Below are 13,987 nucleotides of genomic sequence, written 5' to 3'. Positions count from 1 at the left end.
AATGTGGAACATTTCAAGGGGCATGAATACATCTTCAAGGCACAGTAATTACCAGGAGCCAACTAGGTGTTTGAACAACCCCCCCCCCCCCCCGTAAAGAGAGGGTGCACCTTTAGGCTGGGTTCACACCATAGCGATGCGGGAACGCCGCAAATCCGCTGCGTTTTCCCGCATCGCATGCCCCCCGCCGGCAGTTCACACTGCCCTATGCAGACTGCTGGGAGTGTCAATGAAATGTTAATGACACCCCCAGACCAGTCCGCATATCGCAGTGCGATCTGCAAACTCGGACAGGTATCGGATCGCATGGTGTGAACACCCATGCGATCCGATTCTGCTGCGGACCAAAAAAAGGGTCCTGTACGAGTTTGCGGCGGGTGCGATGCGAATTCAGCCATACTATCTGTATGGCTGAACTCGCATCGCACAGACAGATCGGATGTGATTTGCACTACAGTGCAGTGCGAATCACATCCGGATCTCTCACCCGCAGCGGTGTGAACCCAGCCTTATGCTAAAGACTTGCAAGAATCTTTAGCCGATATCTGGTCTCTAGACCTGTGGTCTGAGCAGCAGTTAGATTCACTCCTAAGGTAGATGAGGTACAAGGCAACACAGGACAGAGGGTCAGACCCCAGTTAAATCAATGAAGTCCTCAAAGATAAGCATATATTTGACTCTTCTAATGGTATCTCTGTTAACATGAATCACTGAAACATCCACATTGGATATGGACCACTTATTGGTGAATCCCTTTTCACAGCGCAAATGCTTTGGCTGAGTCTTAGGTGGGGCCCAGGATTCAGGTTGTTTCCATAGAGGAAACATCAAACATTGGGTGTAGTGGGAAAGTGTAAAAGAACTATGGCCCCAGGAAGCCCAGAGATAGACTCTGCCAGGTGTGGTGCCAGAGTGTGCTTGGAATCCATATGGACAAATTAAAGATATGTTGGTATTGCCCTGTCCCTATATTAAATAATGTTATATCATATTAAGTGGCTACGGCGTGATCCATTCCGGTAGTAGCAGCAGCCCCTGACATTTGATAGATCACCAGTGGTAGCGCAGGAATAAAACACTATCATATGGACAAATTAGTCCAGTAGCTGTGCACAAGAAGTCCTTAGTAGACATAGAAGTACAGTACTTGTAGACATAGCAGAAACATTGATGCCAGCCAACAGAGCTAAAATAGACTTCAAAGAAGAATACCCCACGATGATAGGGGTCCCAGGTTGCAGATTACTTTGAGAAAACATATCATGTGTCATGCCAGTAAACAACAATGTGCTATGTGTGACAAATACTCACAAACCCACTCACCTGGTGCTGATGGGGGTTTCAGGTGGCCGGAGGTAACTGCATCACTGGTGCTCAGTGGAGTGGAAATTGAGACTGGAAATCCATTTGGTGCTTTATGGGCTGGAGTAGGATAAAGCTTCATTCAGGCTAAATGGGGGGGAAAAAAGAGTGTGGCATACATGTGTGTATGTGCAGCATGCCACCTAATGGATGATGTCAGCTTTTGATCCCTCAGCCTGGACCCTTAGTGCAGTGACATTTTAAATTGTGCTCAATGGTTCCAATTGTGAAGTAGCTCCTGATGCTTCAGCTTGTCTGACTTTACTCACAGAGAGATTCTTCAGAGACAGGGTCACCCCTTTGGCTGTGTCACAGCTCTAGACTTGGTAAGCACTCCGCGGGCTAACATAATCAGTGCACTTAGGTCTGGAAAGCACCATAATGTAGAGCACCATGCCTGACCTGAAGGTCACAGGCCAACAGGGTCTGGGGTATGGCCTCCACAGCCGATTCTGAGGACACTCTGATATGGACAGCTGCTACGTAGAGACCAGTTAAAGCAGCAGTGGGGTAGTCTTGAGAAAAATCATCAAAAATAAATAAAAAAGCTAGAAAAATAGTTAAATATTTTTTGTAGTACCCTCTACCTAGTGACTAGTGGGAGACTTTTTTGTAGTGCAGGTAAATTTATGCAGGCCTATCTAAAAGCTAGGCCTGTTTGTTTTGATCTATGGGGTTGGGAGTGGCTCAGAGTAGGCTGGTGACTCACAGGTAGCATTATCTTTCGGTTACCTCTCTTCTGCATCTAGAGGCTTCTAGAAGGAAGGTTGAGAAGAAGGGTGGAGCTGTCTGGGGTGTTCTAAAGAGTCCTGACCAATCCCCGACCTGGATTGGCAGGGGTCAGGCCTCCTTAAATACCCAGCGTCAGCCCAGCTGGGGAAGGGTTGGAACTGCAGATGGAGTATTTGGGTGTCAGGGCCTTTGAGGAAGCCCCCTACTCTAAGGGGGGGGGGGGCTGACCTTGGGCCAGGGGCTTGGAGCTGAACGGGAACTCCACACAACCCAAGGAGTGTCCTGAACAGGAACAGGAGAGGACAGCAGAGAATAGTGCTGGGCAAGTCTCCAGGAGGGATCCACCGGGTGTTGGTGAGTGACACACAGCCAGGAATGCTGGGGAGGCATGCCAGAGCGGATTGGGAGGATGCAATCTGAGATGGATGTAGAGCCAGTAAGGACCGTGGTGTCATGGGCAGTGGAAGCAGGAAGCTGCAGCCGGGAGGGCTGTCAGTGTCTGAAGAGGACTGTCTGGGAGCAGTAGTCCACCAAAGAGGGCAGCTAGCATCAGAACTTTCTTTTCTACACCGTAGGGTCCCGTAGTCCCTGCCTGTAATATGGTACTTTTGCTAAGGCCTAACCATGTGTTAGCTACGCCTGAAGAACTGTGCTGGAGGGAGAAGGAGAGATAGTCTGCGGGAAGTGTTGTGCAGGAGGAGAGTATCTATAGTGTCCCAAGCCATGCAAGAATCTTTTCTGGGGATCCCATAAATTCCTTAACCCCATCCAAATTCTAATCCCTCAATAAAATACAAAAACAAAGCTGATGGACTTTTCATAGTCTTGGAGTGTCTGGAAGTGAATGCTAGGCTGGGCATGGTGACAGGTGGGCCACATCACTCAGCAGCCCCTATGGGGGCTACATTTTTAAGGAAAGGTGTCCAACCTCCTAGGACACTAGCAAATAACTGTGGCTTTATGATTAGAGGTGAAGCTAAATGGAGGCTGGTCCCCAACGTTTCTTCTGTTTGCTAGTATCCAAACCTCTTGTAGGCACTGGGTAGCAGCATATAACTGTTGGCAGGGGCATTGCTAGGTCTACAAAAGATCTGGGGCTAGAGCCCATAGCAGCGTAGTAAAGAAAGTCATACGCTTGGACTGGCATACACATGTATATACAGTAATATACATACCCTTACATCAGGGTCCCCAGAGAGCCTCCCCCTTGCACCAGAGTCCCCAGAGAGCCCCCACTTACATCAGAGTTCCCAGAGAGCCCCCCTTACATTAGGGTCCCCAGAGAGCTTCCCCCTTAAATCAGGGTCCCCAGAGAGCCTCCCCCTTAAAATCAGGGTCCCCAGAGAGCCTCCCCCTTAAAATCAGGGTCATCAAAGAGCCTTCTCCTTGCATCAAGGTTCTCAGAGAGCCTCCCCTCCCCTTGGGGACACCTGCAGAGACTATAGGAGCTATAACCCCAAAAGCCACCTCCTAGCAACGCCACTGACTGTTGGAGACATGTACTTAAATTCCTGTCCTTGTGACAATGTGCAACGGGACAAAAAGTGAAAGAGTTGGTCTTTGAAAATACCATCAGTTACAGCCTAAATACATTGCTACAAAGAAAAAAAAAAAACAAGCTTTTAGGATCCCCAGTCATTTATTGGTTTCTGACAAGCTAATTATTCTGTACCTAAAAAAAAAAAAAGTGATATATGAATCTTGTTAATGAAGCCTTTCAACCACATAAATTCTCTCTCTTCTACAGTGAAATAACAATGTTAAAAAATGTTGTAAAACCCATATTTACAAAACCTGTCATTTTTATGTTAATTATTTAAAGCCTTTCCTGGTTGAAGAATTTAATGTCACATTATTTTAATAGAAAAAGAAAAAAGAAAAAACACTTTTTTCGCCCTGTAATGTACAAAAGAGACCAGAGAAAAGTCATTTAATCACAGGTTTTTATATAACAAAATTCATGCCTCAATAGTCCCAGAACAAAGTCTTCATTTTATCCAAATTTCAATTTGGAAATATTCCAGAGATGGGCAAATTACAAGTCTTTTTTTTTTTTTCAAAAATGGCACACGTAGTAGGTAATACTTGACTGCATAGCCATACAGCAGCAAGATATGTGAGGAGGAAAAATACCTCCCATTTTTTTATTTTTCTTTTATTTAGAAAGTTTCTTTGTAAATAACAATCTGTTTAATGTATCGTCTGCTATCCAGTAAAGTGGCATGGTCTACCACCAAATAGACCTTGAATGTTCATGGTTCCTTTCCTTTTGTTTGCTCAATGTCAGAGGCAATAAAATAAAAATAAAAAATGATATCAATTGATACTCTATATTACCCAGGTTTCAGAAAATGTGGTCCCACCCTCACCCCTCCAAAGAAAAAAAAAGAAAAAAGAAAAATTGCAACTGCCAGGAGTTGTGAAGCAAATAAAACAGCTTTTCAATGATGTCTTGGTGATCTCAAACGTCACTATGAAAACATTGGCAATGGAAAAAAAAAAAAAACGAACTGTAAACGTAAGTCCCAAATTACACCGGGTGATGTATCTGCTACATAAACTTTCGAATTATAAAAAGATAAAATGAGAAAAGTAATTTTTTTTTAAAGAAAAACTGAAAATATTTGGAAAATAGTAAACCACAGCGTCCTTCAAAAAAAAAAAAAAAAGTAAGATGAAAAATAGTCAAGTCAAAAATGTATTTCCATTGCAAAGCTTTCTGGTTAATTATGTTAGAGAGCTTGTGTTTTTGTTTTGTCTTCCTTTGTGCTGCCATCGCCGGTGGATCAATCTCATTCGGTGCGCCGCTAAAACCCATTGAGGTGTCTTTTGATATAATGCCTCCATTGATGTGCCGCTAGCCAGCTGGTTGTTCAATCTAGTCTTGGAGCACTGCAAGCTCGTTAGCTCTGTTACTTAGGTCTTCGTATCTGAGCATAGATAGGGTCTTCTGATGAGATCTATGGACAACAGACAAAATAGTTATTGGATGGGTTTCATGAAAACCGGGGGATAGAGTTTATGTTTACGAACTAAGGTATCCACCATAGAAGAGCTGTCTTTGGCCTAGGGAAGGGGTCTCCAAACTATGGCCCTCCAGTTGTTCAGGAACTACAATTCCCATCATGCCTAGTCATTGGGCGGCACAGTGGTGTAGTGGTTAGCACTCTCGCCCAGCAGTAAAAAGGGTCGCTGGTTCAAATCCCAACCATGACACTACCTGCCTGGAGTTTGCATGCCCCCCCCCCCCCCCGTGCCTGTGTGGGTTTCCTCCGGGTGCTCCGGTTTCCTCCCACACTCCAAAGACATGCAGGTAAGTTAATTGGCTTCTGTCCAAAATTGGCCCTAGTATATGAATGGGGACCTTGGATTGTGGGCTACTTGAGGGTAGGGACCGATGTGAGTGTGCAATGTACAGGGATAGGGACAATTGTAGACACTCAGGTTGAACTGGATGGACTGGTGTCTTTAGTCAACCTTACTAACTACGTCTATGAATGTCAGAGTTTAACCACTTCCCTACCCACCCATAGTCATATGACACCCACAGATGGGATCTCCCATCCTGGGTGGGCGTCATGACGTTCTCCCATTCCCGTCCGCCTAGGGGGCGCGTGCGTGCCCGGCGGCCGCAATGTCCACCAGGCACCCACGATTGCCTGGGAACACAGCAGGGCCGTGGATCTGTGTATGTAAACGCACAGACCCACGTCCTGTCAGTGGAGAGGAGACCAATGGTGTGTTCCCAGTACAGAGGAGCACCGATCGGTCTCCTCCCCTTGTGAGTCCCCTCCCCCCACAGTTAGAATCACTCCCATAGGGAACATATTAAAGTGGAAGTAAACCCATCGATTTAAACAGTTAAAAAAAAAAGGCATGCTGCGAATGCTAACTGCACATTGGCTGTGCTCTCAGCCAAACTATCAAACCATCCAATGGCTGGTGTCATAACGAATCACATGTAAAGTACCATAGCAGTTAAAGATTAAACAGAGGCAAAGATGGCAGCTTCCTTGGCTGAAAACGATAGCGGAGTTTACTTCCACTTTAACCTCTGCAGCGCCCCCTGGTGTTAACCCCTTCCCTGCCACTCACATTTACACAGTAATCAGTGCATTTTATAGCACCGATCGCTGTGTAAATGTGAATGGTCCCAAAAATGTGTCGCACTCACGAAAAAAAAAAATCGCAGATCGCCGCCATTACTAGTAAAAAAAAAAGAATTAAAAAAATGCCATAAATATATCCCCTATTTTGTAGACACTATAACTTTTGCGCAAACCAATCTATATACGCTTATTGTGATTTTTTACCAAAAATATGTAGAAGAATACGTATCGGCCTAAACTGAGGGAAAATTTTTTTTTTATGGGATATTTATTATAGCAAAAAGTAAAAAATATTGTGTTTTTTTTCAAAATTGCCGCTCTTCTTTTGTTTATAGCGCAAAAAATAAAAACCGCAGAGGCGATCAAATACCACCAAAAGAAATCACTATTTGTGGGGAAAAAAATTACGTAAAATTTGTTTGGGTACAATGTCGCACGACCGCGCAATTGTCATTTAAAGCGATGCTGTGCCGAATCGAAAAAGTGCTCTGGTAAGGAAGGGGGTAAAATCGTCCGGGACTAAAGTGGTTGACAATGCCTCATGGGATCTGTAGTTTTACAACAGCTGGAGGGCCGTAGTTTGGAGTTCCCTGGCCTAAGGCAGTGATGGCGAAACTTGGCACCCCAGATGTTTTGGAACTTCATTTCCCATGATGCTTCATTTCCCATGACGACATTGCAGAGTGCATGAGCATCATGGGTAATGTAGTTCCAAAACATCTGGGGTGCCAAGTTTCGTCATCTCTGGCCTAGGGGCACAACTACAACCAAGTTGCCCTTTCATGGTAGGAACAGATTTATGTGGGTGCACCAAAGGGACACAGTGATTGGGGGTTATAGTCAAAGGTTGGTGTTTTCTAGATTACATTTTTCTTCTTAGCAACACTTCTTTTCCCATCTACCATCACCAGCTTAATTGGTGGCTTTTGGAAGTGGTCACATGATCCCAGATCTGAACTGACAGAAGGTAGATATGAAATGCCCACCACGTGTCGTTGATTGCCAGTCCTGCTCTAATTAATCTCCGAATAGTGAAGTATCTCTCTCCACTTAGAGCTACCAGCCCAACATATCTTTTTAGCACTAGCCCAATGGTCAAATGCTCTCCTTCCCTGATCTGACCAGCTCTCCTAAAGGGACTACTCAAAAATTCCATAAAATATGGTTCTGTTAGTAGGTGTTCTTCTTCACAGCAGATCACAAACAAATCATGAATGACCCACAGATGGCGCAACTTGGCACCCCAGATGTTTTGGAACTTCATTTCCCATGAAGCAAACAAATCATGAATGACCCCTCTCCACCCACCACGGAGACATCATAAGTGTCTGCCCTTCATGATATATAGAGTTCTCCTCTGCTCCTTCATCATGTGGGAACCTCCTGAATGTACTTGCCTTCATTGCCACCCCTGTCAGAGGTAGATCCCGCATTACCCCCCCCCCCCCCCCGCTTGGCTTTTCGCTCATTATTCCCTCATACGCCATACATCCCCTTCTTCTTGTTCTTCACTCCAATCTTTATTACCGATTAAAGAAGGATCAGATTTTTCCCCCCATACTGGTTTCTAGCTTATGCATGGATTTTATGAGCTTCATATCAAATTGTTCTTTTGGCATGCTCTTTTTTATGCAATGCATGCTTACTCCAGGCTCAGTTGGGGGCCTGGGATCATCTCTGGACCCTTTTTTTATTTTTTTTGACAGGGGACCTTGAGATTGCAATGCCATCCCTGTTCTTTTCAATAAGTATTATTTACAATGTTGTAATGTTGAAAGAAGATAAATGCCTTCTAGCTCATTTGGACAACCTCTGGGTATTAAAGCCTCAGCTTTTAGGCAACATATTTTGTTTGCCAAAACATGAGGATAGCCTGGACACATGCAAAAAATCATCACAAAGGGGTCACAATGCACAACAGCACCAATAACAGCACACTTGGCTAGCAAAGCGGTGGAAAGGGGGGAAGAGAAAATCATGCAAAACGGAACATAACAGGAAGATCAGAGAAAAAAAAGGACAGGTACCTACCCCAGTCTGTGCTATCTAGCTACCGACCTCGGGGCTTATTGTATCACCACTGGACTCGCCCTGGTCAGTGCAGGAAGACGCCTGAGGAGCATCAGGCTAGAACACAAGAACATAATAACTGGTATTTTTCCCTGAAGACTAGAAAAAGCTCAAAGTTTAGTAGAAAAGAAATTAAAGTTTGAGGTCAGTTAGACAGAGATAGTGAGCAGCTACCCCCCCCCCCCCCATAGACACCCCAATTTTTTACACCAAGATTTCACCTTCAAAAACAAAACAAAAACTGTAGCAGGATTTAAAGGGACCCTGTCATTCACTAAAACTCAGCAAAAAACATCCCTGTAAAGCAGAGGCTGAATACTTACCTCTCCTGCCGCTTGCACCCTTGAAGAGATCTGGTCCCCCGAAAACCTCTGGAAAGCCAACATTCCCTAGAGTGTCAGTCTTCTAGGGTCCTCTGCAGCTCTCATGGATTCCTCTCTCTGACTTCTCATCACCACTCTAACCTACAGTGACGTGAGGTCAGACAGAGGAACCAGTAAGCTCTGTGGGGGACCGAGGAGATCGACACTCCTGAAAATGGTGGTTTCCCAATGGAGGTTGATAGACCAGTTCTCTGCAATGGTGCAGAGTTGAGCGGTGCAGGGGAGGTATTAAGCCCCGTCTTTACACATATGCCATTTGCCTAATGGGTTTTGGTACATGATGAGGTCTCTTTAGAGCCCAACTCCTAGAACTATCATTTTCCTAGCTCTATAGACCATTTGAACTTTCAGTTTAAATCAGCTAAATACATTCCAAGTGTGCCAAAGCAAAAGGTGTTTGAAGACTTTTTGCAATTTTTTCATACAATTCAGCCACAGTCCACTTACAAGAGAATGTCCAATGCCAGCTTGCTGCAGAGAAGAACCTATGCTCTCTGTGTGGAAGCAGCGGTCACTCCGCAGAGGTGATGCATCCTCAGCTGAGCCAGACCTTAAGCTCTCTAATCAGTAGGGAGCAAGAGTTATTTTAGTGTCTCGCTTCTGCTGTACATTTGTCCCATCACCGACATCAGTGCAGCATGTATATAGTCAGCGCTGGTGTGATGTCTCTGCCATTGTTTACGCTTGGTCTATCACAAAAAAAAAACGCATGGTGGCCGCATCACCTCGGGCTGACTTTTCTGAATGGCCAAGCATACACTGAACTGAGACACAACGCCAGTGCTGATGACTATCAAACATGCAGCACCTATAACTCTCCAATCAGCAAGGAGCAAGAGCGGCATTCCCAAAGAGTACAGCTTCTTCTGTATATCTGTCCCACCACCACTATCAGTGATACATCTATTATAGACCTATCATCACGACTTACCTTCCTATATTTGGCACTGTATCTGTTTATAAAGCACATGGATGTGTTTTACCCTGAGTGTTGTGCCCGTATTCATTCAGAGTGGTAGCTCTATCTCCTAATGCGCTGTTGCATCACAGTCATTGCAGTTACAGTATGGCCTCTCACTGTCACTGTCACAAACACCCCCAACCAGAGTGTCTTTCTACTTCTTCCCAAGTATTTTAATATTTTAAACTTGCTGCTTGAGCAGTGCTTTTGCAAGACATCTGCCGAGCCCCAGCTATGCCTTTACGCTATTCAAGCTGTATCCTCCATTGATTTCTGTGTACGACTTCTGCTTTGTTGCTGGTTATCCATGTCTGCTGTCCATCCTGACCTTTAGTTTCTTCTGAATAAGCCATGTTCTCTGGACAGCTCCCATTGATGTTCAACTCATGGTACTTAGAGCAGGGGGAACCCATTGATCTCCATCTAGGGTCAGCATGCAGCAAAGCCCAAATCTCTCTGAGGGCTGTCTCCAACCAGCTCTTAGACTCTGAACCCTGGGGTATTCCCTGTCAACTTTTGCCATGGGGGACCATATTTCTACTTTCAGGAGGTCCAAGACCTTTATCTTCCAGTGTGATCCAGTGTGCTTCCTACTCCACAGATCTAGCTCCCAGGCCTAACCTATTCTGTGTGGGCCTGTTCTGCCATGAACTGGTTATCAGCCTACACTTCCTGGGTAGGCCTATACCTCTCATTGGGTGTCTCTTACAGTGTAGCTAGAGGGTTCACATGGGCTTTGCTTGCCTCCTGAGAAGACCTCAACACTAAGCTTTAGGCTAGGCCATTTATGCTTGGCCGATAATAAAATGCATGGTCATCACAGGGTGCCTTTAGTGAATAGCCAAGCGCAGACAAGAGCAGTGATGTAACTCTAATGCAGGTCACTATCATTCTTGCTGCACATATAGCGGATTTGTATTAAAAACTTACAATAAAATGTTCCCACTGTGGTGGGGACATTTGATTGTAAGCTTCTTCGGCTGACTTCTGACTTGTTACTGGATGTCCATGTCTGCTGCCTGTCCTGACCTTTAGCTTGTTCCAGATTATTCCTGTCCAGTCTTGTCCTCCTGGCTCCTCCCAGTGACCTCTAACTCATGGTCCACGGTACTTAGAGCAGGGTGAACCCATGGGTCTCAATCTTGGGTCAGCATGCCGCATAGGCCGAACCTCCATGAGGGGGTCTCTGGTGAATACCAGCCAGCTCTTAGACTCTGCGCCCTGCGGGATCCAATGTCAACTTCTGTCATTTGGGACCATCCTTCTACATTCAGGAGGTCCAGGGCCTTCATCTTCCAGTGTGCTCCAGCATGGTTCCTACTCCACATATCTAGCTCCCAGGCCTAACCTATTCTGTGCATGCAGGAAAAAAACTCACGGTGCTTGACCCGGCTGGACTCAATGACTGCATGCAATAGGTGGTGCTCTTGTATATGTCTAGTCTAGCTGGAAAGTAAACACTGGCCCTCATCCTTACTCATGACCTTACTCATAACAGCATAATTCCTGGCTGAAACGCATCAGTATTGATGCATCTGTGACTTTTACCCCGATGTTTAATAAAGAAGACTTACAAGCTCAAGGACGAGTGCTGGTGTTTTTCCAGACTAACTTATCCTGTGTTGCCTTGCTCTGCCGTGAACTGGTTGTCAGTCTACACTTCCTGGGTAGGCCTATAACCTCTCACTGGGTATCTCTTAGCCCCTGTACACACGGTCGGAGATTCCGACAACCAAATCTGTTGCATACACACGGTCGGACAAAGTTGTCTGAAAATCCGATCTTTCAGAACGTGATGACGTAATTTCGTTATGATGGGACTACGTTCACGCTAGTAGCCAATAGCTTTGATGTAGGAATTTGATCTGAGCATGCGTGGCACTTTGTCCGATCGGAATTCTCTACACACTATCGGACCAGTTTGTCGGAAAATATTTCCAACAAGTTGGAAAATTGGGTCCGACGGATATTCCGACGGAAACATTCCGATGCATACCACACACTGTCGGATTATCTGACAAACCGTTCCGATAGGACACATTCTGTCGGAATCTCCGACCGTGTGTACAAGGGCTTACAGTGTAGCTAGACGGTTCACATGGGCATTGCTTGCCTCCTGACAAGACCTCAACACTAGTGTTGTATCTCTGCACCCATTTAGGCTTGGCCAATCACAAAACACTTGGTCATCGCAGGCTGCCTTTAGTGATTGGTCAAGCGTAAAAGGGGTGGAGACCTGATACTAATGCTGGTGAATATCATACATGCAGCACTTATAGCTGATTTATATTAAAAACAAGTGTGGTGGGAACATTTAATTGGAAGGTTCTTTGGCTCGGAGGGACACCAAACTATGTACTCTATAAAGCTTTACAGAGTTAGTAAATATTATATTAATGAGTAAAGTAAAGTCTCTGGTATATTGCATCCTGCAAGCTGTATAAGAAGTTTCTCTTTAATTTATTTGCAATTATATATTCACAAGATGTCAACCCTGCCTAGAAAACATATTCCAAGATCTACTTGCGGTTCTACAAGCTTCGGGAGGTATTTACCCTTATGTTTTTGAATGTATTCCATTCATCTTTTTTTTTGTATAAAGTCCTTACCCGTCAGGATATACATTCCATCCCACTTTAACACAATACAATGTCACAGTAACTGCCATATCCAAGACATCAAACAGGCTCGTAGCTCTCAGCCACCCGTCGCAACATCCATCAGTCTCTCTCTTTTTAAAGAAGTTGTGTTAGTGGCTTGGAATTGTCTAGGGGGGAGATTGTTATTTGAATATCTTTCAGCTACTTACTGCATCTTGTTCGACACTTTTGCTGGGACTTTCAAAGCTTTCTTCAAAGATGTCGTCTGGGTTGGGATCGCTGGTGTGAGACACTGAAGACTTTGATGGCGAGCTCTGCCTCGGAGCTGGCGTGGGCGCTGGCAAGGGATGACATTGGAAACGTTGAAAGACACGGCGATGTACCAGAGACATGAAAATAAGCAGTAGTGCTAAAGGAAGTACTTGTGCTTAAAGCGTATCTAAAGCATAGAACATTGTTCTCTACTCAGCCCTAAAGTGACACAGAACTATCAGTTATTTGGAGTACTTTCAGCAGCTGATTTAATTCCTTACTGAGAATGCAGCTTATTTATCTTTTAATTCTTGCCTATGGTCCAGTTTAAGTTGGTGTCATGACCATTGTCCCAGGTTTCCTGCTTCAGGGCGGCTACTTTCTCTTGCTACATCCTATGAAGCCACATTTGTATGCAGGGACCAGAGTTGTGTCTCCCTACACTGTATGTATCAAAAGAAACACACAGCCCCATAGCCTAGAATGGCAAGGCACTACCCAGCTCCTCCCTCTTCCTCCTCCTTTCCTGCTCCTCCCCCTATTTCCACCTCCCTTCTCATTCTCCCCCCTTTCTGCTCCTCCCTCCTTCTTCCCCTTTCCTGCGCCTCCTCCATTCCTGCTCCCCCCTCCTCCTCCCCATTTCCTGCGCCTCCTCCATTCCTGCTCCCCCCTCCTCCTCCCCATTTCCTGCGCCTCCTCCATTCCTGCTCCTCCCTCCTCCTCCCCATTTCCTGCGCCTCCTCCATTCCTGCTCCCCCCCCTCCTCCCCATTTCCTGCGCCTCCTCCATTCCTGCTCCTCCCTCCTCCTCCCCATTTCCTGCGCCTCCTCCTTTCCTGCTCCTCCCCCTATTTCCACCTCCCTTCTCATTCTCCCCCCTTTCTGCTCCTCCCTCCTTCTTCCCCTTTCCTGCGCCTCCTCCATTCCTGCTCCTCCCTCCTCCTCCCCATTTCCTGCGCCTCCTCCATTCCTGCTCCCCCCTCCTCCTCCCCATTTCCTGCGCCTCCTCCATTCCTGCTCCTCCCTCCTCCTCCCCATTTCCTGCGCCTCCTCCATTCCTGCTCCCCCCTCCTCCTCCCCATTTCCTGCTGCTCCCTTCTATTTTATCCCCCTTCCTGCTTCTCCCTATTCCTCTTCCTCCTTCCTGCTCCTTCTCCATTTTGGTTCCTCACTCTTCTTCTGCCAATCCTGCTCCTCCCTCTTCATCCTCCCCCTTCCTGATACTCCGTCCTCCTCTTCTCTGCTTCTTGTTCCTCCCTCCCCTTCCTTCCTTCTCCTCCACCCTTTCTGCTCCTCTCTCTTCCTCCACACTCCTACGTGCTCCTCTCTCTTCCTCCACTCTTCTTGCTCCTCCTTCTTCCTCCTCCACCCTTTTTGCATCTCTGCTCCTCCACTCTTCTTGCTCCTCCCTCTTCCTCCTCCACCCTTTATGATCCTCTCTCCTCTGCCATCCTTCTTGCTTCTCGCTTCTCCTCCATCCTTCTTGCTCCTCCCTCTTCCTCCTTCAACCTTCTTGCTC

At 46.0% G+C, this 13,987-nt stretch overlaps 1 protein-coding gene across 20 annotated transcripts in view; it reads right to left on the bottom strand.

Annotated features, from left to right (window-relative positions):
* Window positions 1-4,023: 4,023 nt before the first annotated feature.
* The window catches only part of DAB1 (DAB adaptor protein 1), a 1,102,825-nt gene continuing 1,092,861 nt past the window's right edge, over window positions 4,024-13,987 (bottom strand). For 19 of the 20 annotated variants that reach the window (XM_077450623.1, XM_077450620.1, XM_077450628.1 and 16 more), the window contains 3 exons: window positions 12,427-12,554; window positions 8,235-8,330; window positions 4,024-5,054 (listed from right to left, as the gene is read on the bottom strand). In XM_077450623.1, coding sequence (XP_077306749.1) covers window positions 8,250-8,330; window positions 12,427-12,554 — 209 coding nt within the window. In that variant the 3' untranslated portion in view covers window positions 4,024-5,054; window positions 8,235-8,249. The remainder of the gene's footprint in view (window positions 5,055-8,234; window positions 8,331-12,426; window positions 12,555-13,987) is intronic. The other variant, XM_077450619.1, reaches the window with a different exon arrangement.

The sequence above is a fragment of the Lithobates pipiens genome, unplaced genomic scaffold (assembly GCF_037356315.1).
Source record: "Lithobates pipiens isolate NorthernLeopardFrog02 unplaced genomic scaffold, aLitPip1_a1.2 Scaffold_23, whole genome shotgun sequence".
Lineage (NCBI taxonomy): Eukaryota > Metazoa > Chordata > Amphibia > Anura > Ranidae > Lithobates > Lithobates pipiens.
The sequence above is the reverse complement of the archived record's forward strand: the minus strand, read 5'-3'. Positions and strand labels throughout refer to the sequence as shown.